The 27,295-nt window shown below is 40.3% G+C and overlaps 5 protein-coding genes across 7 annotated transcripts; 2 read left to right on the top strand and 3 right to left on the bottom strand.

The window, feature by feature from the left end:
* Positions 1-3,824: 3,824 nt before the first annotated feature.
* dnajb11 (DnaJ heat shock protein family (Hsp40) member B11) lies at positions 3,825-8,672 on the bottom strand. Its single transcript, XM_027026266.2, has 10 exons — positions 8,531-8,672; positions 7,932-8,088; positions 7,213-7,310; positions 6,434-6,566; positions 6,070-6,212; positions 5,895-5,977; positions 5,655-5,712; positions 5,179-5,290; positions 4,907-5,066; positions 3,825-4,748 (listed from the first exon to the last, which is right to left on the bottom strand). Exons 1-10 carry the CDS (start codon positions 8,602-8,604, stop codon positions 4,684-4,686), a joined length of 1,083 nt encoding a protein of 360 aa, XP_026882067.1. The 5' UTR covers positions 8,605-8,672; the 3' UTR covers positions 3,825-4,683.
* A 261-nt stretch (positions 8,673-8,933) lies between these two features.
* rabl3 (RAB, member of RAS oncogene family-like 3) lies at positions 8,934-14,998 on the top strand. Its single transcript, XM_027026281.2, has 8 exons — positions 8,934-9,016; positions 9,351-9,442; positions 9,554-9,683; positions 9,950-10,064; positions 10,568-10,718; positions 10,886-10,957; positions 14,107-14,145; positions 14,407-14,998. The coding sequence occupies exons 1-8, from the start codon at positions 8,971-8,973 to the stop codon at positions 14,461-14,463; spliced, it is 702 nt and encodes a 233-aa protein (XP_026882082.2). The 5' UTR covers positions 8,934-8,970; the 3' UTR covers positions 14,464-14,998.
* Positions 14,999-18,728: 3,730 nt separating this feature from the next.
* Positions 18,729-20,737, bottom strand: LOC113587566 (granzyme B(G,H)-like). Of its 3 annotated transcripts, none has more exons than XM_027026280.2 (5): positions 20,639-20,737; positions 20,021-20,168; positions 19,758-19,917; positions 19,409-19,666; positions 18,729-18,946 (listed from the first exon to the last, which is right to left on the bottom strand). In XM_027026280.2, the coding sequence occupies exons 2-5, from the start codon at positions 20,161-20,163 to the stop codon at positions 18,797-18,799; spliced, it is 711 nt and encodes a 236-aa protein (XP_026882081.2). In that variant the 5' UTR covers positions 20,164-20,168; positions 20,639-20,737; the 3' UTR covers positions 18,729-18,796. The 3 variants fall into 3 exon arrangements, with proteins under 3 accessions (XP_026882081.2, XP_026882079.2, XP_026882078.2); XM_027026278.2 differs by lacking the exon at positions 20,639-20,737 and adding an exon at positions 20,545-20,632; XM_027026277.2 differs by lacking the exon at positions 20,639-20,737 and having other exon boundaries at positions 20,021-20,223.
* Positions 20,738-21,363: 626 nt separating this feature from the next.
* LOC113587565 (granzyme B-like) lies at positions 21,364-25,055 on the top strand. The gene is made up of 6 exons (XM_027026276.2): positions 21,364-21,483; positions 21,669-21,816; positions 22,990-23,176; positions 23,274-23,531; positions 23,617-23,771; positions 24,964-25,055. Exons 1-6 carry the CDS (start codon positions 21,438-21,440, stop codon positions 24,971-24,973), a joined length of 804 nt encoding a protein of 267 aa, XP_026882077.2. The 5' UTR covers positions 21,364-21,437; the 3' UTR covers positions 24,974-25,055.
* ercc1 (excision repair cross-complementation group 1) lies at positions 23,989-27,268 on the bottom strand. Its single transcript, XM_027026275.2, has 9 exons — positions 26,858-27,268; positions 26,195-26,587; positions 25,750-25,853; positions 25,372-25,471; positions 25,004-25,080; positions 24,819-24,918; positions 24,646-24,717; positions 24,466-24,534; positions 23,989-24,323 (listed from the first exon to the last, which is right to left on the bottom strand). Exons 1-9 carry the CDS (start codon positions 26,918-26,920, stop codon positions 24,261-24,263), a joined length of 1,041 nt encoding a protein of 346 aa, XP_026882076.2. The 5' UTR covers positions 26,921-27,268; the 3' UTR covers positions 23,989-24,260.
* Positions 27,269-27,295: the final 27 nt, after the last annotated feature.

Genomic DNA, 27,295 nt, shown 5'->3' with positions numbered 1-27,295 from the left:
CCCTGCTACAAGACAATGAAAACTATGTCACACCGTCAGTGACAGTTGGGAAAAAGAAAGAACAGAAAAGAAAACCCCCAAACCACCAATAACCCAACATCTAGTCTAAAGTGACTGTGATATGGTGCTTTACCGTTTTTCGATCTAATGATAGGGTTTAGAAATATTTCTGGTGCACAGCTGTGAAGTCACAGACTACAACTATTCCACTACTACTGTATACTCACATACAGCTTTCAAATATTCGTACCTCACTTGGTTACTGTCACGTTTGGTTAAAACTTCAGTTAACAGATAGATCCTACTTTGACTCGACTGCATTTTTGACTTGTTGGTTTGACCTGAAGTGTATGACAATATATTTTACGTTTGTGTGAACCTTCAGTAATTTTAATTTTATTTCTCTGGTAAAATTAAGTGCAGCCGTTCTGTCTAACATAAGCAAATTCACACACAAACCTGAGGACACTTTTTGTTTCATTCTGTAGGTTATTCATATACGTTTTACGGTTACTTTTGATATCCAAACATTTAAGTGCAAATGTATTAATACTTTAACTCAAGTGTATTTTTGCATACATTTTAGTTTTTAAAGTGCATTTGAATGCACGGGGACTTCTCTGCTCTCCTGCTTCACTCAAATGAAAGACTGTACATCCCATAACCATGCTGCCTAAGCTGAGCCTTCTCACTGGTCAAAAGTCTGCAGGCCAGTGTATCTCTTTTTCTTCTTCTTCTCTCTCTCTCTCTCTCTCTCTCTCTCTCTCTCTCTCTCTCTCTCTCTCTCTCTCTCTCTCACACACACACACACACACACACACACACGTCTAGTCCCATTAGCTACACCTGCGGGTGGCAGGGGGGGGGGGGGGATGGGCCTACTCCACTGCCACTCCACTGCTGCTGTGAAGGTTTAACCCCTGATTGTGCAATTAAACTTCACAGTCTGTCATTGGCCCTTTGAACTTTAGGCACAAATTCACACATTCGCGCGTGTTTCAAATATATACTGCTGTGTGGCGCACGTCCTGAAGACACTGGAACGGACAACATCGCCCTCATGTGGCGACAAACATCGTGGCCAACGGCCTGGGATCGGTGGAGGAAGCGGTAATGCATCCTAGTATATCCACATCAAACATTCTCTCCTCGAACCACGTACGTCTGGTGGCTTTGGGGGAACAGTCTGTAATATACATTTTCAATTAGGATGTAGCTGTCCCTTGTATTATAGAGGGTATGTACGTGACGTCACAGCTGATGAGCGTCTCTGCGGTTACGCCCACTGAGTGGCAGACAGACTGAGCGGTAAGTCTAGTGTTACCGTTTAGCATTTACCGTTTAGTCTGCATGACATGGAAACACACACACGCACGCATGCACGCACGCACACAAAACATCTGAAAGAGCTGTTGTGCGACTGGCTGTGTAGATAGGTTCATTGAGACTGTCGAAAGCTAAAGAAAAGAAAAGGCTGTATTCCCTAGCAAGACAAACCCAGTTTAGTTAACCTAGCTGGCGAACTTTGTAGATTTGGAAGTTATATGTCTACTTGGAATAGATAAACATGGAAGATCACGATTACCACAAGAATTTCTATTTTATATGCTACATATGAAATATCTAATGGGAACGTCGAGGGAGAGGTTATTTTTCCTGCACGAATAGCAGGCAAAGGTCCATGAGTGAGTCCGAAGACATTTTCATGCTCTTCTGAGGCGTCCTCACCTTCAGGTTCAACTCACACCGAAAATTCTTAGAGGGTGTGTGGTGGACCACCAGAGGAAATTCTTCATCTCACACAGTGCTGCAGGAATGACACTGTGGGGAAAGGTTAAATTGGAGTGCATTTGGTAATATGAATTAGAAGAGGGGTTATTGAAAAGGACAGAGACATAAGCGTTTGGGGAGACTAATGTGTGGGAAGTGCACGTCAGGGTAAGTGGAGAGATCTGAGGCTGTGGTCTGGAGCTTCACAGAAAGACTCCCACGCTGAGATGCCAGAAAGGCACCCTAACTCTCTCTCTCTCTCTCTCTCTCTCTGTCTGTGTGTGTATCTGTCTGCCTCTCTCTCTCTCACACACACACACACACTAATTACATTTTCCCCATTTAACGTTCATTTCATATCCCACTGAAAAACAGGCAAATGTAAAAAAAAAACCCCAATGTTAAATAAAAGTGTGATATCGCTTTAGAAATGCACAATGGTCTAAATTATATATGTAGGTATGCTGACAATCTGGCTTACACACAAACAAATACAAAACCCACAAACAATGCACCACTCATGCTGCCTCTCAGACACACACTCATGCTTTCACACCGGTATGCTAAACTAGGTCACAGTCCACCAATCAGACTCTATCTCTTCATCTCAGCAGCACTAAGGGCTGAAGCTCCCTCTGCTACAGTGAGATGCTGCATCTTCTCTGTGGGGGTTTATGTGTCAGTCTGCACCAAGGGAGCTCAAATATTAATAACACAGGTACTACATTTCATAATTAACTGATTTGTAATCGGTATGTTTGAGCAAAACAATTACCAGTATGCCTTGAATTCTGACTTATACCACATCCACTGCTTCCAGCTTGTTCAATGAAATGTTTTGATCACATGTGATACTCACACAGAAGCCTGGTTAAAGCAATCTCAAGATAAGTCTCAAGATAAATAATCACATGCATTTATATATGTATCCATTCAAAATAAACAAGACATAACTTAAATGAGTGCATATTTTGTACACTGACACTGAAAAAAGTCAAAACCAGACAGTTGACATTTCATAGGAACGAATTACACTGTATAATGAAAGTTATGAAAGGCCTAACTGGAAATTTTAAAGATCCAAAAGTACAAAGCTCACTCTGCACTGCCTGTGAGTTCCCTGCATCTGCAGGGTTGGGTTCACCCACACACCACGACTGGCTTGATTGTGTTTCGTCAATTATGGCTTTTCATTAGTGTGACTGGTCTTCTCTTAACAGCTGCTGCCCTCTAGTGGAAAACACAACCATTACATGGCATATCACGTTAATACATATGCCTAGCACACTGTCCCTCTGAAGTGCTCCTGCTCATTAGTGCCATTCTCTTACGTTCCATTGTTATCCCTGGAGCATCTGCTCATTCCTCATTTCCTTGTGGCATTCTGAGTGGCAGCCTGTCTGCACATTTGACTTTAAACTCGGTAAAATTATCATGCAAGATATTTTTATGGGGGGGGGGGGACGTTATTTGTTTCACAAGACAACGGTCTCTTTCGTCTGTGCTAGTGGGAACTCGCATTCAAAGCCCCTTACCCTGCTTGCCTTTCTAAGAGGTGTGCAGTTCTTCTAACACACACACACTGCGTCTTGCGCAAATTTCACCAAAGCAATTTATGTCAGAGGGAGCACACTTATTTACAACACATATATCTGACATATATCTCTATATTTGCTCTGGATATCTGGGAAATGTTAGAGAATATGTGCATTGCTGCAGCTTTGCCAGAAACATTGGAAATCATGTTCTTATGAAGACCACCTGAGGATGTTTGCTTAGAAAGCCAAATGCTGTCTACAGCTAAGGGTTACACGCCTGCAGGATTCATTCTAGGATCTTTTGTGTACTTTCGTGTTTTCTCTATGCACAAGGTGTAACAGAACAGATAAATGTAACATTAATGAAAAATCAAAATTATCGTTCATACTTACACCCAGTATATAACATTAGATTGATCATGCGTGCCTTATTGTTAACTTTATAATTTTGGCTCAGACCAGAACGATATTGGGAAACATTCTGTGGTAAGAACAAGTGTAATGTTGATTAGAAGGTCAGTTTGAAACATCGTTAGAAACTTTTATTTTGAGCACTTCATTCGAAACTTTCATATACTGTCCTCGCACTGGGCATCTGAACAAGGTCAGAACAGTAGTCCCTTTCTGAGTAGAGGCATCTAACCGGCACATTCAAGAGGGTGACTGCTAATAGTACACAGAGGTTTGAATGTCAAAAGGACTGTGGAAGGAAGGTGATGTCTGGACATATGCAGGGAAAAAATGCCCCTGATCCCCATAGCAACAAAAAATGCCTCATGAGGACAAGTCCAACGAGGGAGAGAGGGCAGGATGAAAACGCAACAGGCATGACCAAAAAAAGGAAAACACTAAGGAATATTAATGAATGAAAAGGTAAAAATAAACATACATTCATGTAAAGTCTTTCTGAAATAATATGAATAGAGTAGTTCAGTGGCAAGGCAGGCATTTTCATATAGTCTCCATCTTCCTTTGTGGCAATTTTGCCTGCTGTAGAGTGTTGCTCCATGACTGGGTAGTGGGTGACCGACGGAAAAGATATTAACTGTCTATTCAAACTAACTGAAAAACCCTTAAATCAGAAATGCCTGGAAAAATGTTAATCAAAAACTGAAAAAAAAAAAAAAAAAGATGAACATGAAAACATTTAATAAAATTTAAATTGCTGCTTTCCATAACCACACTTCAAGAAAAACAGATAAAAAAAAAAAAAATCCCAAATGAAAAATAAAAACCCACACATCCTGAGTACAGGCTAAGAAAAAATAAATAAACCCCAAATGCTTGTTTCTCTGTGCTTGACAGACGGCACACGTTTGTGTACTGTGTACAAAACGGGACAGGGTAATCAGTCCTGATTTTGCTGGCTGGTGTGTCAGTATCCCTGTAAGCCATTATAAACCTTCTGAGATGGAGCCTGTTTCAAAAGTTGCCTGATACCTGTACACACAAAAACACAGAAAAGTGAGTTTAGGATGTTTTGTACAATTGCACAAACAAATTCAACCATTACCACATCAGTTTTTTTTTTTTAACATATACAACTTGCACACATTAAGACCTATAAACTGCTTCATATAAAGCCTCTGTGCCCATACCATCTTTCTGCTGGTCACTGAGCTGATCTTTAGGGAAGTCCACATCAAACGTGACAATAAGGGATCCACGAATATTGTTGTTGTCGAAGTTGGGAAGTCCTTCCCCTTTCTTCCAGATCCGAGCTCCAGGCCTGGTAATTTTATCCCTAACAATATGAACCTGGAACAACACAATCCACAGCGTTTAGATGACGATCCATTTTGGCACCCTCCATAGTTCCTAGATGTCCGGAGGTAAAAGGGTATGGGCAAGTGGCATTGATGTCACTCACCTTGTGGCCATCCAAATGTGTGATGTACATTTCAAAGCCAACCAGGGCCTCGACCAGAGTGATGGTCACATTGGTGTACAGGTCATCACCTCTGCGCTCAAACAGTGGGTGTCTGAAGTACAAAACACACAGCATGAGCAGAGACACTCAGACATCCCCAACCTCAGGCAGCTCCACCAAAACCAATCCATTATTGGAGAAGATGGGATGATACTAGATGCTAAAAGATTTTAAGAAAGGGTCTAGACAGTAACAGGTGAAAAAGCGCCCCATAAGAATATGTCTACAGTCACTGCCTTTCATCTAGAAAAAACAGCCACAGAACTTCATTTAAAGAGGCACTACTAATCATTACTATTTACCAATCAGATGTTTACTGGATAACTGTACAGACTTTGTAAATATGTCTGTAGAATGTTTGGCATCCATAGCCAGAAAGAGACAAATGATGCAAAACAATTAAACAAGTTCCTTACTTTAAGACTTTGATACGGAACCGAAGATCTCCAGGCTCTCCGTCGATATGAGGTTCACCTACACACACACACACACACACACACACACACACGCACGCACGCACGCACGCACGCACGCACGCACGCACGCACGCACGCACGCGCACGCACGCACGCACGCTGCTTGTATTCTATAGACTCCCCCCAACAATGAATTATATCACTGAAGCCTTACTGAGCCTCGGTGCAGTTGCGCAATACCTTCGCCAATAAAGGGGTACTCCATCTCATCTCTTACCCCCTGCTCTATCTCCACCTCTAGTGTCCTCTCTTCATTCACCAACCTACAGATAGTGGCAGTAGGGTCAGCGTGTACATGTCCCATCTCAAACAGAGTCAGAGCATCGACCCTCCAGAGGACGGCGACGGTACTTACTTAATGTTGGGGCATTCGTCGCAGACTACTTCCTGCGTCATCTGGAAGCGGCCTGGCCCGAGCTGCGTGGTTCGCATTTCCTGGCGGCAGTTGCATTTCCTTTTGCCCGGAGCCTCCTTAGCGACGGGCTTGTTTCGCACCACCTTCGTAGTGAGAAAGAAGTGAACATATGAGGAGAAAGGCTGTGGTGAAGAAGGAACTCCAGACCAGAGTTCCACCCTCACAGGTGAGGACTGGCAAAGCAATGCAGTTTAGGTTCCATGCTATAATACTTTCAAGTGGATTCAACACCCAGCTACGTGTCCTGTGTCAAGCGAAATCCAGTTACTACTACTTCCAGCTATTATCCTGGGGGAAATCTTACCTCTACAAAATTTCCAGAATAAACTTCTTCCAGCGTCACCTCAAGATCCAGCACAATGTCGTTTCCCCTTGGAATGTTGCGGTCCTGTTGCTGTCTGTTTCCACCAAACATAAACCCAAAGTCCCCAAAGAAACTGCAAAAAAAACAAACAAAACAAACACACACACACACACACACACACACACACACACACACACAAAGGAAAGAAATGACTGTCAAGTTAGAAGCTACAAGCTGGATAAGTCACATGTACAGTTTCGTTTACAGTGACAGGTTGGTAGTAGCACCTAGGCTAATCTGACACTTTAATAGTGAGTACTTGTAGAATTCATAAACATAAAAATTATGGCAACATTTGTGCGCATCAAATCTGGCAGATAAACAATCTAAGAAATAATTTGCTATGAAGTGAATACCAGACTAAACGGTTTAGGAAAATAAGTGAAACACAGCAAAATAGTCTTCAACTATGATAAAGACAATTTAAACAAATTAGAAAACTAATTGAAAATCAGGAGAAATTTGGAAGGACATGTATGAAAAAATATGTCCAATATAAATGTGCATATGCAAACACACAGATTCGGTTACCCCCCCCCCCCCCCCCCCCCCCCCCCCCCCCCCCAAAAAAAAACCCCATTCAATTCTAAGATATTAAATTTGCAATAAATGTTTAGATATTACATATTTGACTCAGAATGTTCAGTTTTCATTAAAAATTAACAATTTTCCCCTGTTTGGAGTACGCATTTACATATCCTTAAAGAAATGTGACTTACCTGGAGAATATATCCCCGTGGGAGCCATGATGGCCCTCTTTCAATCCCTCCTCTCCATAAGCATCGTATTGTTTCCTTTTCTCCTCGTCTGAGAGCACCTGAGGTCATCAAACAGCATCTTACAGAAGCCGTTTCATTCTTAAACAGCCATTATTAAACAAAATAGGTTCATAGAGGCCTGCACAAACTTTTCCGCGTACAATCTATGAAAATGAAATCGCTTAAATTAAAAATCTGATGTACGAGTTTACACTGCATTCAGCAGCGCTATTTGACAGGTTTAGGAGCGCCGCTAGCGAGCCACGTCATATTTTTAAGATAGCAGTCGGGTGGACGAGGAACCAATCAGAGCCGGCCACACATTTCTCTCGACCAATCGAATCGTTCCTTTGTTTCCACCAACAACGAACTCACACCTGTCAGGAAAAGCTGTGTGGCTATCAGGTTCACAGACGTGCATTAATAGTCTCTGATCTTGTTCGCGTCCAAGAGTAAATGTACCTTGTATTTTTATAAGTATTTTTTTCTTCAGTAACTACGCTACGAAATGTCTCGAGCTGAACGCATGACAGAATCCTGTACTGAAATATTCAGAAGTTAGTTGTCATAATTGGCGATACAGACGCATTTGTCTAACACCTAACACCTCATATCCAAGCACAGTAGCTATGATAGTTTGTGAAAAAACGACATGGAAGCTAACAAGAAAATCAGTATACCTCGTAAGCTGCTCCAAGATCTGCAAACTTGTCCTGGGCGTTGGGGTCATCTGGGTTTCGGTCGGGATGAAGCTGCAGTGCAAGTTTTCTGTAAGCCTTCTTGATGTCTTTGATTGATGCCGATTTACTGACCCCCAGGATCTTATAGAAATCCCTCCTAATGGAACAGAAGCATACAAGCTGCGGTCAAGAAACACACCGCCAGCAATGTTCGTTTGACAGTTAGTGATCACCACGTTTAATATATTACCTAGGAAACCCACGAAGTATAAAAACGTAAACTGGGTTAGCTAGCTAACAATAATATTGCCAACAAACTCCCCTTTATGCAACGTTTAAATGAGTCACACTTTAACATGAAACGAATGAAAATTATTTTTCGATGAACGTGCACGCAGACGTATTTAGGTAGCACAGAGTGATAAAAAAAAAGTGATTAAAGCGTGAAATTGCGAAATACTTTTAAAGACTAGCTCACTGGCTCCATCATACATGCAAGGCGGCGTAGACCAATCACAGTGGAACATGTGTACCAGCTACAGACCTACTTTATACAAACAGGAAACATAAAACAGCGAGGCATTATTACTGGCACCTACCCAGCAAGCACTGTCGCTATTAAATACAAAAGCAGACAGCATATACTTGATAGTTTCATCCCTCCGAGGGCCATAGATCTTTTTTTTCTTCCAGACGTCCAGTAAAACACACCGGCTTTCTGTGGGTTGTCTGCCAGTGACAGATTCCTGTTCTCTTTCAAGCCACGCCTCCCTGTCGGAAGTGGGATAAAAGTCAGGAAAGGAATGGAATGAATGGTGGTTAAATTGGCCACAATGTTACTCGGTACATTGTACACTTTTTAAGCGAATATGTTAGGGCAATGTACAATTTAGGACAATAACAATACAATCAGTATAAAATCTCAAACAAATAGTCCAATAAATGTATTAGTTCACGCAGCTTTTATTTTGACGTATAGTTCTGTGGGTCAGGAAGTACTCTCGCATGCACAGCGTTGCTGGTGATATAGGAAATAATAATGGCATCTCTAGACAGAGTGAAAGTGTTAGTTTTAGGAGATTCTGGTAAGACACGTTATAATCCGTGCAAATCGTTGTTATGTGTGCATTGTGTTTTTGTGACATACAATTTCCTCAGTTCCTCTGAATAAACTACTTAACTGGCTAGCTGGCTGGAACTAAACTAAGTTAAACTTCTGGCTAAAAAATCAGCTGGCTAGAGTTAGCTAACCTAGCTAGCTATCTTTAGCTGTCTGATTGTGTTTTCAAATGTTATTTTGACATAACAGTTTAAGGCATATGTCAGTTAGATTAGGGATGTCAAGTGAGCTAGCAGGTTAACTGTACTTTAATATTCCCCAGTGTTGACAGACAATATCTTTGCACTGTATGCTTACAGGCGTTGGGAAATCATCTTTGGTGCATTTGTTGTGCCACAACCAAGTGTTGGGAAATCCTTCATGGACAGTTGGCTGTTCTGTGGATGTCCGGGTAATGTTAATCACTTATTAATGAGTGTTTTGAATGTTATATATGCCTCTATCCATGGTGGCATTATTATACCTTTGTCAAGTACTTGGTGTAATACTGTTTTATTTGCAGGTTCATGACTATAAAGAGGGAACTCCAGAAGAGAAGACCTATTACATTGAACTATGGGATGTTGGAGGGTCTGTTGGAAGTGCCAGTAGTGTTAAAAGTACCAGAGCAGTTTTCTACAATTCTGTTAATGGTAAAGTATTAAAACAGGAACGAAGAGTAGATTTTGTTTTCACAGTGTTGTTGTTTTTTTTTTCTTCTTCAAATATCTGCAGTCATAGTTTTAATAACAATCTGGAGAGTGGAAGGAAAATTGTATAGGGTGAAAACTAAGCTGTGTACAGCTGTGGACCTTCAGGAGAAATACAGCAGAGCCTTGGTCTACACAATTTAAATTTAGATACTGTAAAATGGGTGAATAATGGTTTCACTTTCATGTATCTTAATTATGCTTTACAGGTATTATTCTAGTGCATGATTTGACCAACAAGAAATCCTCCCAGAATCTGCATCGGTGGTCACTGGAAGCACTTAACAAAGACTCCTCTCCAACAGGGGTCATTGTGTCCAATGGGTACTGAATGTCTCGTTCTCTAAATGTGACTCTGTATGTGAATAGGCCTGTAAAATTGTGTGTCAGAAATCTTGGGAGAAAAAGAGTAGCTAATCCACCTACACAATCATCAAATGCTTATTTTGCATATGTACTCTGTAGAATGGGACATACACAATCAAATGTAGACTATTAAAAATGCCTTAATTGTTTAAAAAAAAAAAAACTCACTAAGATAATGCCCACTCTTACTAAGAATAAACCTCCAATCATATATTGTCCATTCAGCAGTGGTCCTGTGGTCAAAAACTGTCCAGTGATTAATGTAGTGGAGGATGTCTGAGAAATTGTGCATGCTAGTAGTCTGTGGTCTAATTATACATACATAAAATGCACCTATAGTTTCTTCCTATAAAATGGCCAGTGAGAATAGATTCAGTGTAGGTGTTTCTAGTAGCCTGATGAGTGGTGAATGTACATACATGATGCATCTAATACATAGTCTTACTGTTGTGGGCATGCAGGGATTATGACAGAGAGCAGTTTGCAGAGAACCCCATTCCCCTCCTGCTAATTGGCACCAAGTACGACCAGATCCCTGAAAACAAACGGAATGACGTCCTGGCCCGCACAGCTTTCCTGTCTGAAGATTTCAACGCAGAGGAAATAAACCTGGTGCGTGACTCTTATAGTTTTAGATGATAAGGGAAGTAAAAAACAGGGCATTTATATTTCATAAGATTGCCAGTTTAATCTACAAAATGGGACTAATTACCTTTAATGTAATATTTTCCACGTAATATTAGCTTCATTACTTTTATTTATCTCTGTCTGATATTTAGGACTGCACCAATCCACGGTATTTTGCAGCAGGCTCTTCTAATGCTGTGAAACTTAGCAGATTCTTTGACAAGGTAAAGTATTTTATGTAATTGTAATGTTGCTGCATTACTGACTCGTGGTGTTTTAGTTCTGGAGACGGTCTCTGAACACTATTTAGTAGGCTAAACGGGTAATAGCAGAGCGGTAGACAGAACAGCTAAGAACAGAGCCAGAGCAGTCTTCCGTCCCCTGCCTGTCTTCAGATCGACCAGACCAAACCTCTAAAAGTGCCAAATTGGTAATATAAGTATAGAGTATTCCCTAAAGTATCTGTACTTTCGACAACAAACGGTTTAAAACCCCAGTTTACAATTTCATCGATAGAAAGCTAGCCATCTCTTTGCAGGCTACTAAAGTCAGGTGAGGGAACAGACCATTTGCATTTGTCAGTATAAATGTCTGCCTAAATTTCAAGCCACATGTTATCTGCTTTGACTGTGACTGCTGTTATCTTTCTGTGGTCTCGATATGACTTTAAACTAATGAGTAACTGCTCGGAGTCGTTCAGTATTGGTGTGCGTCGGTGCCGGTGTGCATACCTTACCTAAATCAAAACAGTACTTTTGATGTTTTGAATGCTACATGACCCTATGAATCTCATTCAGTGTTCGGTGACCTTTAGCCAATACCTTCATATTCGTTTAAATTACATTTATTCAGTTATGTTTTCATTTAATAATAAAAATGATTGCATGTTTTTGGTTTTTATTCACTCATGAAAAAAAAATCTAAATCTAGTTTCAGTCTGACTCTGACTCGACTACTAAAAGTCTTGGTCTTGATTTTGACTCGGTTATAGTGTTCTTGACTATAACACTATTGATTTCACAGTCAGTATCTCTGCCTCAGTTGTAGACTACACTAATGCACAGCAGTTGATCATTTTAATCAAAAAGTTGTTTCACTGTAACTTTGAGTGTAATCTTAAATAATTTAAGGAGTGAGATTGAACACATTTCATAACAGGTGATTGAGATAGTATAGCAGGATTTACCAAATGTTCCTTTTTACCCCTGCGAGCAATTAGCAAAGCCATGTTGACATCTCTAAGGGTTTAATATAGTTATAACTAAACTCATGCTATGCTTGGTGATTAAGATAAGCTGGGTATTATCAATAGGTGTTTCTTTGCTTTAAAAAAAAAAGAATAGAAAATAGCATTTTGTTTGTGTAAAAACATTTGTTATAGCAACTCCTACAGTCCATTGCTTGTGCACAGTAATAGGAAAAAATCAGTAAGAGAATATAATGACATGTACTATAATGACAAATGAACCAAAAAATATATACCTATATGTAAACTCCAAGGAATATTATGCATATAAATGTACATATATGTGCGTAAGTGTATAAATTGGTGCTGAGTAGTGCTGTTACTTCAATGTCAGACCAGACACATATAAGTAATGAAGAGACAGTAATAAACAATAGGCCTAAGTGAAAATGTCAGTTGTTTGCAAACAGTTTCTTGTTTTATGTCTTATATCCCTGTGTTATGTTTAAAGTGTGGGTTCAGGTACAGTCTGGGGTCTGGTTTAGTCTGGTTTAGTAGGCTGTGAGGAGGGATGCAAGTAGTTCTGTGGTCTGGATATCAAAAAGTAGACAGCGGTGGTGTTGATGGCCCATGAAAGATTGACAGAGATGTGTACTCTCCACACCACGTCCCAATTAATGGAAACTCAAGAATAAGCTCAACTACACCTCCTGAACTTGATGCTTAGTTGCTTGGACTTAGTGGTGTTGAGGGTCAGATTGAGCCAGAAACACCATCTCTCCAAATTGTCCACTTCCATTGTATAAGCTGATTCATCATTGTTTGCTAGCAGATTTGATAATAATGTACAAAGAACAAACGGATGTTATAGGGTAAGAGTGAGTATAAACGAGAGCTCAGTGCACATCCTTGTGGTGCACCGCTGTTCAATATAACAGTGGATGAAGTTTTAGTGCCTAGTCTGAGTGACTGAATTCAGTATCCATTAGAAGTCAGTATCCATTTGCACAATGAAATGCTTATTCCTAGGATGTTCTGTTTGGATTGTAGGAGGTATGATGTTAAATGCCTAGCTGGAGACAACTTAGCTGCCATATGTTCCATGGCTGTCCAGATTTGTTAAGAGTATGCCACGCTATGGAGATAACGTCTGAGATCCATGCTGTTGATGCACGGTGGGAGGAATGAGTGATTTGATGTGGTGAGGACCAGTCTTTCAAAGCTCTTCATGAGAATAGGCCTAAGAGCTATTCAGGCTTCTGATAGCTGTTGTCTTTGCAATGATGGTTGGAGTTTTTAGGCATCTGGGGATTTCCGCTTCAGACACAGACTTCAGTGACTTGCTCCATGCAGCCCTTCAGCACACATCCTGATTTGCTAGAAGAACCAGCAGCTTTTCAGGATCGACCCTTGTCTGCACCTACCTCATGTCACGCGCCCTCACTGTGAAGAGCTGCTTATCTACTGGCAGTAGTGTTTTTTCTGGTGTCTGTCACACTTGTCAAAGCAGACACTGTTGAGCTTGTGTACCAGTGTAGCGTAAGTTAGGCCGGACTGTCATAGCTGCGTCTATATTCAGTCCTGACCGCTATACCTTGTCACGTGTTGATTTTCTGTGTTCCTGAAGTGATTCCCAATCTGCTGCCTGTGGTTGTACATTGCCTGTTTTATGCCCCTTTTCAGGTTGGACCTGACAACCTTGTAGGCTTGCATGTTGCCAGATGTGAAGCACATCTTTTCCTTTCTTTTTTTTCTACCTATTGTCTAGACATTTAATCTGAAGTTCACACCATGGCATTGGTCATGGCAAAAGATTTAAATACCTATTGATTTGTCATAACTACTGTAGTTGTAGGTATTGTGTTGATGGAAGAACAAACTGCTACATCTCTACAACCACTTGTTTCCAGGAGTGGCCTATTCATCTACCAGACTATTTAAGTGGACTAGATTTGTGTTATTTTACAGTGGATTGTTTTTAGTTTTCCTTGCTTCCTAAGCAGCACATGACCACATCTATGCTTTGTTTTGTTCTAATGTAATGTATGAAATCTGTTTTCTTGACTGTTAGAAATTCACTAGGGTAATATTGGATAATTACTTTATACTGTTTGTCTCTAACATGCATGTAAAACAAAGATGACAACTGAACGGTTTTGCTCTGCTGTTTGATTTGTTTGACCTCAGGTTATAGAGAAGAGATACTTCATTAGAGACCCCTGCCAGGTGAGAGCACTTTCTCTATAGTATGGTTGTAATCTTCCATTTTCTGTACAACCTGGGTCACAAATGCAGTTATTCACTCTGAACACATTCATAGTTTGTGCAATGTAGTCTTGGCTTTTCAACATGCAGACTAATGTCAACAGTTAGAATGACTCCTGCACAGTTGGACATTTAAAAATGTTGAAAAAAAAAGTTTTTCTCTTGATGTATTGTGGACTTGGAAATCTATTTTATCTTCCTGTCTTGTTCTCATTTTTGTAGACGACAGCCTTCACAGACAAAAAGCGTTTCAACTTCAAGAGCCTTCACTATGATTGACTGTGTGTTATCATCATAGAGGCTTGTGGCATTAGTTCTGTTGGTCTGTGAAACCCACAAACACTGAGTTTCAATCATTAGTCTCACTACTGCATGTCTGTCTCATAAGGTTTGTAAGGTAAAATTCTTCTACACTTTTAAGGTAAAATTTTGCAAGTAAAAAAAAAAGAAAAGAAGAAAGAATAGAATATCTATAATAGGTATTTTATGTCTGACATGACCAACATCTGAGGAGCCTGTATATATTTTTTTATTTTCCATTAGGGCTTAAATCATATATATCATATACAGCGCTCACGTTTCTCTGTTAATGTTTTGAGTAAGAATAACGTTAAATCCTTGCGCTATATCTGCCTTGTGTCTGAGAGCAGGTAATAAGTGATTATTACTTTTATTAATTTTTTTTTTAAATTCTTGATCTTTTTAATATATGCGGTTTCATTATTGGCATCTTTGCTATATTAGCAAACTCAGAATATTGTTTTCATGTGTACTATGTTGTTGACAAAGTTAATAGATCAATAAAGGAAAGTTTCTCACAAAAGATCTGAGAATTCAGTAGTTATTTCTGGTCTGCAAGGAGGCTCAGCTCTGTTACATTAGCTAGCCTTGTATAGGAATGCTTACAGAGCCTTTATGAGTGATGCTCATACGTGTAACATATGAGCAATATACACTAATCGGAATACTAACAATAAAGAGTCAGGAGATACACAGGTGTTGTATACAGGTTAAGGTTGCTATATCTTGGACATGTATAAAAACATTTTTTCATTTCCGTTTTATACCAGACTCATCAGAAATCTGCAAAAGTGAACCTAATACTATACTCAGTGCTGGCAAAATAAGGTGTTAAGGTTTTAGTCATTGGAAACATTGAGCTGAATTCAATGCCACACACAATAATGATAGAAAGAAAGGATAAATGTAAAGGTTGGCACCAGGCCGAGGCCCCCTCTGGCCACCAGAGGGAGGCCTCGAGTCAACCACGCCACTAATCAGGCTTAACGCCCAACAGCTGGGCTAGAGCTTATATAAGCCCAGTGACCCAATCGTTCAGTTCTGGGTCTTTGCCAAAGTTCAGAGCCAAGCGCCTAGCCGGTAACTTAAGGTATTGAGGTCTGTGAGCGCTCATGCTTCACTTCTGTGCTGCGAGGGTGTCCGTGTGTTCACACGTCCCCTCCTCTCTCGAGTCTGTCTCTCTCCGGAGGCTTCCCTTGGCCTTTCAAGTCCTGCCCGTTTTCTGGTTTTGTTTGGGAAGTTTTAGTTTAAGTTTTCCCCAGTACATCTCGGTTGCCATTTCTTCCCGTGGTGTTCTTTGTTCTCCCTTTTTTTTCCTATGCTTAGTGTGGTGTTTAGGTTTTCCTTTTGTTTTACCTCACCCAATTTCTAACTGTTCAGCACATTGTTGGAGTGTGGTTGCTCACCCTGCTGACCTGGGTTTAAGACCACCATACCACAAAAGATGCAGAGGAACAGGTGCATTAACAGAAGTGTGCAACGGTTAGAATTGTGCAACCTTTGCTCAGACTTTCAGCACACCTACATACTAAGTGTTAGCCCTCAAATGATTTTATGCATACATACTGCAACCCACTGAGGTAACTGCACACAGGTGGCAATAGATATTAGTGTAGCAATTATGATTCAATGTCATGATAGGAAACAGTCATATCCTCCCAAGTACTGTTTTATTCAGAATGAAGTGTTGCGTTAGTGACCACAGGCTGCATAGGATACAGAGCTCCGCGCACACACAGTACCCCAGACAAAACCAGAGGCAGGATGCATACTTGTATGGCTGTGACCTTGTAGATTCACAGAAAACAAACAAACCGAAAAGAGAAGTTCACTGTGTAGGGAGTTCGCTTCAGCCTTTTAAACTTGAGAGACTGGCTACAACACTCTGAGACCCAGACATCCAACCAGCAAACCAAAGCATAAAAAAATTGAGGATCCCAAAAATGATAATTGAAATGATAAATTGATAATTGAAAATCCTGTTTTTAATAAGAATATTTAATGCAAATTATAAAGTGTCTAGTGGTAAAAACATTTAGGTGAGGCATTTTTGTATGTTAGAATTTAATTATTTATCCCAAGAAAACTTCGTAAATACACAATTCAGTTTTGTAAAACTGCTATGTGAGTGAGAATGTATATTATGTATTCTTTACTCTTATGTTGAAGTTATATAGTCTTCAGTACATTTTTCAGTAAGTTTTTATGGTGGCAATTTGCATGAACACTATATTGTGAAGTGATCAGATTAATTGCAATTAATTGCAGAGTCATTCCTTGCCATGAAAATGAACTTGATCACAAAGTTACTGCATTCCAGCCACTGCATTTCAGCTCTGCCAAAAAACGGCCTGCTAACATCATTTCAGTGATCTTCTCATTAGCTCAGGAGAAATTGTTAACGAGGACAAGGTAGCTGATATCACTCTGTCACGCTGATTAGAAGAGCAGATTGATTGCTTTAAAAGGGTGGTGGCGCTTGAAGTTTTCTTCTTTAACCATAGTTAACTCCAAGGAAACACATGCAGTCATCATTGCATTGCATCAAAAGGCCTTCAAAGCAAGGACATTGCTGCTTGTAAGATGGCATCTGAATCAACCATTTATCGAATCATCAAGAACTTCAAGGAGAGAGGTTCAATTGCAGTGAAGAAAGCTTCAAGGCACCCAAGAAGGTCAAGAAAGCACCAGGAACATCTAAAGAGGATGCAGCTACGGGATCGGGTCACCACCAGTGCAGAGTTTAAAGGCAGGTGTGAGCTTGTTGTCAAGAAGGGTAGCAAAGAAGCCACTTTTCCCCAAGAAAAACCGTCAAGGACAGACTGGCATTCCACAGGAAGTATAGGGATTGGACTGCAGAGGACTGGGGTAAAGTTATTTTCTCTAATGAAGACCCCTTCAGACTGTTTGGGACATCTGGGCAAATGATTGTCCAGAGAAGAAGAGGTGAGGGCTACCATGAGTCCTGTTTCATGCTAACAGTGAAGCATCCTTGGTCCATTCATGTGTGGGGTTGCTTCTCATCCAAGGGAGTGGGTTTGCTCAAAGATTAGCCTAAGAACATTGCCATGAATAAGGAACGATATCAAAACATCGTCCAAGAGTACCTTCTTCCAATAATCAAGGAGCAGTTTGGTGATGAACAATGCTTTTTCTAGCATGACAGAACACCATGTCATAAGGCAAAAGTGATAACCAAGTGGCACTCTGAACAAAACCTTGAAATTTTGGGTCCATGGCCAGGAAACTCCCCAGATCTCAATCCCAGTGAGAACCTATGGTCAGTCCTCAAAAAGAGGGTAAACAAACAATCAATCATCTCCAAGAACTGATTAGACAAGAATGGGTTGCCATCAGTCAAGATTTTGAAGCTGATATCCAGCATACCAAGGTGAATTGCAGAAGCAGGGCCAACACTAAATATTGTCTTTGCTTAAACTGGATGTATTTGTCAATAAAAAGTTAAACTTATGAAATGCTTCTAATTGCACTTCACTATACCATATAAACATCTGACAAAAGGATTTAAAAAAAAAAAAACTGAGGCAGTAAACTTTGTGAAAACCAAAATTTGTGTCAGTCTCAACTTTTGGCCACAACTGTATATTGTGAATTTGGGGACATGGTTGAATGAGAGAGACTGACGATTTAAACTAATAGTACATGATCATTTTGGCAGGCTAAAGCCACCCATGGCGCATAAATAGGTGCATCTGAGGACGACATATTGTTTTCTTTTGGATGGTAAAAATGTCTACGCAAAGTTGCTCCTTTTAAGTAGCTCAGCTAGGCTCATATTGGTTAACTCCCGTGATTCAATATTAACGATGCATGGACATGTCTCTGTTTAATGTTTGTCGTCTTTAGTGTCTGTTTTGAACATTTATTTAACTACTTATGTGGCTGTGTGGTTTTTTTGTTTCTTGTATTGACATTTATAAAGCAGCTTTACTGAACTGACCAGGAAAAAAAAAAAATCCCATTCCTTTTATTTTAGACTGTAAAATTAAATATATGAAGTAAGGCTAACTGCTTTAGAGTATTTATTAACTGGTAAGAAGACCAATTAAAGCAAATCTCTAGTTTGATTTCAGGAGTAACATCAATAACAGAATTCAGTTATTCAAGTCTGCACTATAACTGAGGGAGACAGTTATTTGAAAAGGGGGAAATAAATACTGTATGAAAACTTTTTAATGTTGAGCTTTTGAATTTACATTATTTCAAAAAACCACACAAACCTTTTATGAGTTCAGTACATCATTTACTGGAGAGGGATTGCAATACAAAAAACAGTACATCCATGTCCACTCTAACCCATAACTTTTTTAATCCATGGAACAAAATAGGAGATCTTCATATATACCTCAGGGTACTTGCGCTTTGCACAATTGCCATGAAAAGTGTAGGAAGCTAATCCCTGTGGCTTATTTTTACAGATAAGAGGACTTCCTGAATCACCCTGGAGAGAGAGAGAGAGAGAGAGAGAGAGAGCGAGCTTACAAAACAGGAGAGCTTCTATTAGTAACATTTTCTGGAACCTTGTGTCACTTTCTGTATGATAAGGGTTGTAAAAATCACAGATAATTACAGGTTCATGTGTGTTGGTTATAAAACATTGTTTTTTTAAGCATGATTATGACCCCTTTCATTTACAGTAACAACATTTTTTTCATGTTTGACCCCTTCCACACAATCTCACAGATTCTAATCTGATATAAAGGTGTCTTCAATATGAAGCACTATGTATACTAAGTAGTTGTTATAACGTTAGTATGCAGTACAAATGCTATGTTCATAAAGAATATTAATTTTGAAGTATTAGCACATGACTTCTTATTTTTATTGGATTTTTACACAATTTGCATAAGAGTCAGTTCAGTGTTGGGATTGTTTGTCCGTACTAAAGTCCAGAGTGTATTACCTGACAAAAAGCCATTTTACCATCAGACACAGTGCAGATCATGTGGTGAGGGTCAAAATTCATCTTCCATATACTTTTGCATTCAAAGTTGAACTGAAGTTTGAGTGTGACCTCTTGCAGGACATTTGACACAGAGCCATTTGGTACCATCATGCCCCAGCCTGCTATAGAACATTTCTGATTGGCCGGAATGTCCTTATTCTTCTTAGGAAGAGCAATGACCTTTACAAACTTGTTTAGAGTTGCTTTGGTCTTCAGCTGTAATAGATCAGTCTATTAATCCCTGATTTGACAACTGGTTGACATCAAATAACCAAATGAAAAAGTTGTGTAATTGAAGCAGTAATACCTTTAGTAGCATGACATCATGGTGCATTTCATTCTTTTTGTAATCTGGATGCTTGACACACTTCTGCACTGCGATTCTCTGCTGGCCGAACTCCCTTCCTGTGATCCTATGAGCTCCTAGAACTACTTCCAGCTGGTTCTTCCCAGAGCATCCGCTATTGCTACAGTCAGAGTTGATGCAATGCAGACATGAGCTCACACTCGCTGTCTTTGGCTGAAAATATTCACACAGCCTTAAAGATCAGTGAAGGTGCGCTAACTTACTTCACACAGTGGGCTGAAGTAAGCACGTAGTCTTTCCTGATCAGCATTCCACCACAGATATGACTCTTGTTAAGCTGAAGAGACACCATGTACGGCCTGGAGTGAGGCGTAGCCTCATGTCCTCCGACAATGTCACTCTTCATCGTTCCTGAGGAAAGAAACATAACAGGCACTGTTAGAAGAGCTGTTTTACAAAGTGCCATTATAACGTATTGTTACTCTAAATCTACAGTACATTATAATGTAGTACACTAGTACAATCTGGAAGTTATCAACTGGGAAACCCACACAAATTTCTGTAGTACAATAGTACAATCTGGAAGTTATCAACTGGGAAACCCACACAAATCTCTGTAGTACAATAGTACAATCTGGAAGTTATCAACTGGGAAACCCACACAAATTTCTGAAGTTTAACAGTCCTAAAGCTTTTCTTGAAACATTCAGAATTAATAATAGAAAAAAGAATTATTTTACTTGCAAATATTTACTTTCAGTGAAAAGGCAGCAAGAAAATATGTTACCTGCCGAAGGGAGGATACAGAGAACAAAGACACAAAAGAACATATTTACACACTACACTGGTAGTTGTGGAGCTCAGCAGACACACAAACACACCTTCCTCATACAAGCACTCCAGTTGCCCAAGCTTTCAACCACACATGCTGCATGATGCAAGCGTACTGCTGCAAATACAAACAGGGGTCTTTTGGAGGGTTTGAGGTGACAAAACTGACACAGAATGAAAGCGAAAAATTCATACCTTTCATACCAGTCAAAGACCAGGAAACAGAGAAAGATTATGATGAAATCCTGTCCCATCAAAGTTTTAGAATTAATTGTTTTTTTTTTTAATGTACAATAAATTCAGCATCCACTTTATTATGTAAATGTCCTTTGAATATATTGGTCATTAATATGGTAACATATCTTTTACAGTCAGTGATGGAAACAATTACAAAATGGTAACAAATAAAAGGAAAAATCTGTATTAATGAGTGGAGAGACAATGTTGTGTAAAAATGTTACAGGGGGTGTAGTCATCAGTGATGGCACCCAGAATGCTTAAAGTCATTCAAGTCAATAGACAAATAGCACTTTTATAGGGATATAACTGGATTAGTCTTTCAGCATTAAATACAGATCTTACATGAACTCTGAAAAAATGTTAACCTTTGTTCATCTCTGCTTGCATGCTGTTACTGGCTTCATGTTACAGAGAGAAATTAAATCTAGATCAAAAGCCTTCAGTGTCATGGGCAATTTCAGTACATTTCCCAAACTTTACATTTCCGTCTACATTTTAAGTCGGAGCTCTCAAGACCCGCTGCCTGTGTGTGTGCTCCCGCGTGTGCGTGCGTATGTTTAAAACCCAGACAAAACCTTTTTCCTCCTCAGAGCAGCGCAGCGTTTAGCCATGCTACCACACATCTTTCCACTCCTCTCCTTCCTCACATTGTCAGGTGAGACCTTTCCACTAGTTCACTCACATCTTTCCTTATCGGAACTGTTTCACTGTGCTTTGACTATTGGGCATTTGTCCATTTTTGGTCAAATCCAAGTACTCAGAGGTGTCGATTGAAGGTTACGTGCCGTATTTCCATATTTCCTTACGTGCCTTTCGTGAATAGCCTGTTTGCTGTGTCAGGAGCAATGGAAACTGGCATCGTTGGCGGCAAGGAAGTTAAGAAGCACTCCCGACCGTACTTAGTGTCTGTTCAGCAGCATGGCAGTCATAAATGTGGAGGGATTCTCATCAGAAAAGACTTTGTTCTGACTGCAGCCCACTGTCTGAAGTGAGTATCTCTGTGCTTTAATTATCAGCCCACTCTCTGAAGTGAGTATCTCTGTGCTTTAATTATCAGCCCACTCTCTGAAGTGAGTATCTCTGTGCTTTAATTATCAGCCCACTCTCTGAAGTGAGTATCTCTGTGCTTTAATTATCAGCCCACTCTCTGAAGTGAGTATCTCTGTGCTTTAGTTATCAGCCCACTCTCTGAAGTGAGTATCTCTGTGCTTTAATTATCAGCCCACTCTCTGAAGTGAGTATCTCTGTGCTTTAGTTATCAGCCCACTGTCTGAAGTGAGTATCTCTGTGCTTTAATTATCAGCCCACTCTCTGAAGTGAGTATCTCTGTGCTTTAATTATCAGCCCACTCTCTGAAGTGAGTATCTCTGTGCTTTAGTTATCAGCCCACTGTCTGAAGTGAGTATCTCTGTGCTTTAATTATCAGCCCACTCTCTGAAGTGAGTATCTCTGTGCTTTAATTATCAGCCCACTCTCTGAAGTGAGTATCTCTGTGCTTTAGTTATCAGCCCACTGTCTGAAGTGAGTATCTCTGTGCTTTAATTATCAGCCCACTCTCTGAAGTGAGTATCTCTGTGCTTTAATTATCAGCCCACTCTCTGAAGTGAGTATCTCTGTGCTTTAGTTATCAGCTGCACAGTTCAGAAAGTTGCGATACACAACAAAGATGGCCTGCTTGTTATATGATGCACACGCACAAACAAAACAAAACCAAAAAAAACAAAACAAAACCAAAAAGAATTTCAGCAAACTTTTGAATTTGTACTTCAGGGCAAAGGTACACTGCTCCAATGATAGCATCCTTATAAAGGCTCAGATGAAGTAGTGTATTTCATTTTTCCTGAATGGTGTTTCCAGAACCAAAATTGCTTTGAATTAACTGTTTTTTTTTTATGTGTATCAAATGATCATCACACATTTTGCATATATCAAAGTATACTACAAAGGACAGGGGGTGTTAAGGAGTGATATTAATTTTTTATAGTGCTGAACATTTTTTTGTCACAAATGTTCAAGTTTATGTTGCCACTTATGTACTTGCCACTTATAACATACACTCTGCTGGAACTGGTACAATGGCATTACTAGTGATACTGGAATGTAAACAACAAATTTGTCAACAACACGACCTGTTCTGTATGCTGTACATTTCTTTAAATAGTCCAAACTTGGCCTCTGATGCCGGTCACAACAACCTAGAAGTTGTTCTAGGGGCTCACAATATCCAAAAAAGAGAAAAGAGCCAGCAGAGGATAAAAGTAATAAAAAATATCTGGCATCCCAAATACAAGAAATATACAGATGAAGGAGACTGGCGAAATCTATCTGTGGATATTATGCTTCTTAAGGTATTTTTATGGTCTTGAGATCTCTATATTTCTCACCCTTCCACTGTATCATTTAACTTATTGCTTTAATTTACTGTCCAAACGTTTTATTACACAGCTGAAGTCTAATGCAAAGCTGGATAAGTTTGTGAAAGCGTTGGCACTTCCAAGCAAGAACAACAAGCCCCCAGTTAACGTGAAATGCACCATAGCAGGCTGGGGCATGAGAAATCCAGGCGGTAAAACATCAGACGTGTTATACGAGACCTCAGTCTTGCTCTTGCCTCCATGTGAATGCGAACGGAAGTGGCAGCAGTACTTTGACCCTGGCTACATGATGTGCACCGCCACCACTATGAGCAATGCTTTCTGTCAGGTAATCTGACACTCCGATACACGATACCGCTCCCAGTAACAATAGCTATTGTTAATACTGCGACCTACACTTCCTTCTCTCACAGGGTGACTCAGGGGGGCCTCTGGTATGCAGCGCAAAGCCACAGGGCTTAGCCATCTACACTTATCCAGACAAATGCAACGAACCCGACTACCCTCAGGTGTCCCTCAACATCACCCCATTCCTAGACTGGATTGCAAGTGTCATCAACAAAAAGATGTGAGGTACCGAGCAATTCAGAAATCCTAACAGACAAAGTAAAAGCTTTGGTTATGTTTTACATTTACAACAGTGAATAAAATAAAAAATAAAAGATTTTTTTCTTCTCCATGGGTTGATTTCCAAAAACAAAAGACAGCTATATATTTAGTGGTTGCTTAACATTTTATACATAAAATTGACGCACAGTTAAAAAAAAAAAGTTTCTTTATTGTAACAAACAAAAAGTAATGTACAGAAAAATAATGTTTTATTTTCAGAGGCATAATTTAAACTTAAAATCAAATGTTTTGCTGGTATATGCACTCCAGCGCACACTACACAGACTGCAGCTTTTTCTCTGTCCTGCTCTCGGACTGGGACAGGACCTAAGCCCTTGAGATCACACAGACCTTTATATGCTAGCAGTGTATACTGGGAGTGGAGAGACTCAAGGTCCATCCTCAAGGTCTGGACCACATCAGGCACTGGAAACCAATGTCCAAATCATCAGCTTTCTTTCTTTTTGGACTTCAGAAAGGGCTGGTGAAGCACGTCATATAGCCTTCTTGCCTAAACCAAGTAGATATCAGCGTAATAATTAAAACAACCCAGATTCTTACATAAAGTAGGAAATGTTTTTGTACAGATTAGCTAAAAATAATGGAAGGAGAATGAAATTATCTTTTGAGATAATTCACTGTGTTGAACCAACCTTCTGAGGGCCGAGCCCAGGACACAGAACAAGCTCTTCCTTTGATGCATTAATGATGCCCTCCAGAGACTGCAGACAACAGAGATTAAAAGGCCTCAAAATACAGAACGCATGCTAATAAGCATATTATCACCGTGCATCCCTATGAATGTCTAAAATAAAAGTAAAAGGAGTGTTTACAGAGAATGTGGACAGAAGAGTGATGGCATCAGTCTTGTTAATGGACTTCACTGTGGTCAGACAATCAGTGACCTGCCAGGCCAAAAGAGAGCAAGAGCTGTGTGTGAGATGTGTTCAAGAGATAATAAACTGTGCCTCTGTGTGTGTGTGTGTGTGTGCTAGCGCAATCAGACCTTGGATAAGTAATCTTTCTCTACTTGTTCTTTAAGAAGATCTGCAGGCTTCTTCTCGTAAGATTTATATGTCTCCAAGTAACGTCCTGCTTCCTCTGGGCTTTAGAAAACACACACAGCTGATTTTTGCCATTGTCATTTTCAGTAGTACATGATGAGGAGAAAACAGAGCCTCCTGAAGTCACCTCCAGGCCAGGATGAGTGTGCAGTCAGCTATGATGCATATCCGGGCCAGCTCCTTCAGCGCATGGTGAGGGTCTTTCTGAGCAAAGAGCAAGACAGCAGAGGGCAGAGCACTTCAACGACCTACAGATCAAAAAGCCATCGCAATTAGCACACCACATAGACAGAAACAGGTGGAAAAGAAAGGAAGAAAGAAAACATGAGAAAGAGTGCGCGTGTGAGAGAAGCAGAAAAAGATGCAGACAACTGTGAACCAAGATACACATCAAAGCAGAAAGAGAAGCCAAACAACAAAACCGGAGGCCACTTTAGCTCACACTACAGATTCCCATTAAGACAGGACGTCTGAGAGGAGAGCACAGTGCCTTACCACATCGACCTGCACAAGCAGCACGCGGAGGGTGAAGGCCTGCCCCAGCCGTTTCAACCGATCATGGATATAGTTCGGGTTCAGGTTATGGTACCGCAGACTAGAGGGAAAACGCATTCAGATGTCAGCTAAGGCTTACACCTTGCTAAATTAACTAACCAATAAGATTTTCACTTTCCTTTATGCTTGTCCATCTAACTGAATAACACAGAAGAAAAAATAAAAAGGCAAGCATAATATACATTTAGAAACTATCTACCTGCTAGCCGGAATTTTGAGTAGCTTATCTGGAAAGACTGAGAAGTGCAGTGTGGTTTCACACCTTAAATGTTTCTGAAACAATCAAAAAACCACACAAACATCTACACCCAACACTACCTGAGAAAGAGAGCACATGTTGTTCGGCCCAAGACATAGTCAGGCACTACTTCTCCAAACTCCCATGGAACACTTCTCACAAACTTTAGAATAGGGTTTCCTCTCTGAAAATGGACATACATAAATATGCACAAATAAAAGTACCGAGAACAGCACACATATTAAATACTCCCACATACGAAATACATATGCAGTAGACGATGTGAGCTTGTTGTATCCCAAAAACTGATATATCGAATAGAAACACACAAAACAAACAGTAGCATCTCAGTGGTTAAGGTACTTGACTAATAATCAGGTTGACAGTTCAAGCCCCACCACTGCCAAGTTGCCACTGTTGGGCTCCTGAACAAGACCCTTAACCCTCAATTGCTCAAATTACAGTCATAATTCTAAGTCGCTTTGGATAAAAGCGTCAGCTAAATGTGCGTTAGTAGACTCATACCTGTCGGGGGCTGACAATAATGCCGTTCCCCGATCCCAACAGATGTGCCGTACTGCTGCACGCCTCTGTGCTTTGACCTTCATTCTCCTCCTGCCTCTCTGAAACAGGAGTTGGACCGTCTTTCTCTCCTGCCTCGGCCTGAGGTGTCCTGAGGACTGCTGGACGTTTTGGAATTGTCTCACACGTGGGACCCCCAACACCTGAATGTCGCACGACAGTCTGAGGGGGGTCTGCTGACCTTTCGCCATGGGCACCTTCCAAAGCACCTCTGGTTTTGCTCTTAACTATGAACTCTGCGTAGGTTAACGGTAGCCCAGCAGTTTCCGGGGCGCTGTGGGTTGACAAGGACTCCCCTTGGTCTGCTTTTGACGAGGGCTTGAAAAGAGACGCCACCTATGTGGATAGACAGTAAACTCGTAACACATACGGCCAAAAGTACATGCAGCGATGCGACTGAGGGGAAAATGGCATTTATTCTGTACTGTACTGAGGAGTGCACTGGAAGCACACTGAAAGTGAGCTAGCTAGCTAACTGATGATCAATAAACATAAGTGTCTGGTGATAGCTATCCGCTTGCTAAATATCTATATAGCTAGCTAGCTTAGCTACGAACCTCAAGTAAAATCCAATCATCCCTAATTAAATAATAATACTCTACCAACCGGAACTCTTTCCCTGCTGAAGGCAGAATCGTCCAGATTTATTTTAAATTTCTTGTTCTCCATTCCCACTCGTGTAGCTAGCTAGCTAAAGTGAAAGGGACTCTATCAGTACAAACTATCGCCAGAGGAGCTACAAGCAGCCAGGGCTTGTGTTGAGCACAGAGAAGTCGATGGGCATTGCCTGTATAGTCCTCAAGGTGGCGCCAGAGTCTTTTATTTTGTGTTATTTTCATGGTTGTATTGCGGATTTCTACAGTTTTCTTCTCCGGACGGTCCAGCCCTTATGTCCACATTCCAAAACACATTCAGTAGGTCATCATCATCATCACCATCATCATCATCATTTTTTTTTTTTTTTTACCTCAGAGAGTTATGTGCATTTTTTTTTACAATTAAAAATTATAAACATGTAACATTTTCAACCACTTAATTAAATCA

This window comes from Electrophorus electricus, chromosome 25 (genome assembly GCF_013358815.1).
Source record: "Electrophorus electricus isolate fEleEle1 chromosome 25, fEleEle1.pri, whole genome shotgun sequence".
NCBI lineage: Eukaryota > Metazoa > Chordata > Actinopteri > Gymnotiformes > Gymnotidae > Electrophorus > Electrophorus electricus.
Note: the sequence above shows the minus strand (reverse complement) of the source record. Positions and strands in the feature narration are given on the sequence as shown.

Coding starts and splice junctions, on each gene's coding strand:
- dnajb11 (XM_027026266.2), bottom strand. CDS start 8,604: ATGGCCCTCGGAGGGATGAAACTATCAAGTATATGCTGTCTGCTTTTG. Junction 5,978..6,069: donor GACGAATGCCCCAACATTAA/GTAAGTACCGTC, acceptor CACTATCTGTAG/GTTGGTGAATGAAGAGAGGA. Junction 5,291..5,654: donor TTCCGTATCAAAGTCTTAAA/GTAAGGAACTTG, acceptor TTTGTACTTCAG/ACACCCACTGTTTGAGCGCA.
- LOC113587565 (XM_027026276.2), top strand. CDS start 21,438: ATGCTACCACACATCTTTCCACTCCTCTCCTTCCTCACATTGTCAG. Junction 21,817..22,989: donor ACTGCAGCCCACTGTCTGAA/GTGAGTATCTCT, acceptor TTCTTTAAATAG/TCCAAACTTGGCCTCTGATG. Junction 23,177..23,273: donor TGGATATTATGCTTCTTAAG/GTATTTTTATGG, acceptor TTTATTACACAG/CTGAAGTCTAATGCAAAGCT.
- rabl3 (XM_027026281.2), top strand. CDS start 8,971: ATGGCATCTCTAGACAGAGTGAAAGTGTTAGTTTTAGGAGATTCTG. Junction 9,684..9,949: donor TTTCTACAATTCTGTTAATG/GTAAAGTATTAA, acceptor TATGCTTTACAG/GTATTATTCTAGTGCATGAT. Junction 10,958..14,106: donor TTAGCAGATTCTTTGACAAG/GTAAAGTATTTT, acceptor GTTTGACCTCAG/GTTATAGAGAAGAGATACTT.
- ercc1 (XM_027026275.2), bottom strand. CDS start 26,920: ATGGAGAACAAGAAATTTAAAATAAATCTGGACGATTCTGCCTTCAGC. Junction 25,081..25,371: donor TGCTTGTGCAGGTCGATGTG/GTAAGGCACTGT, acceptor CTCTTTGCTCAG/AAAGACCCTCACCATGCGCT. Junction 24,324..24,465: donor CTGGGCTCGGCCCTCAGAAG/GTTGGTTCAACA, acceptor TACTTGGTTTAG/GCAAGAAGGCTATATGACGT.
- LOC113587566 (XM_027026277.2), bottom strand. CDS start 20,223: ATGGCACTTTGTAAAACAGCTCTTCTAACAGTGCCTGTTATGTTTCTT. Junction 19,667..19,757: donor ATGATGTCATGCTACTAAAG/GTATTACTGCTT, acceptor GATCTATTACAG/CTGAAGACCAAAGCAACTCT. Junction 18,947..19,408: donor GTAAAATGGCTTTTTGTCAG/GTAATACACTCT, acceptor CTCTCTCTCCAG/GGTGATTCAGGAAGTCCTCT.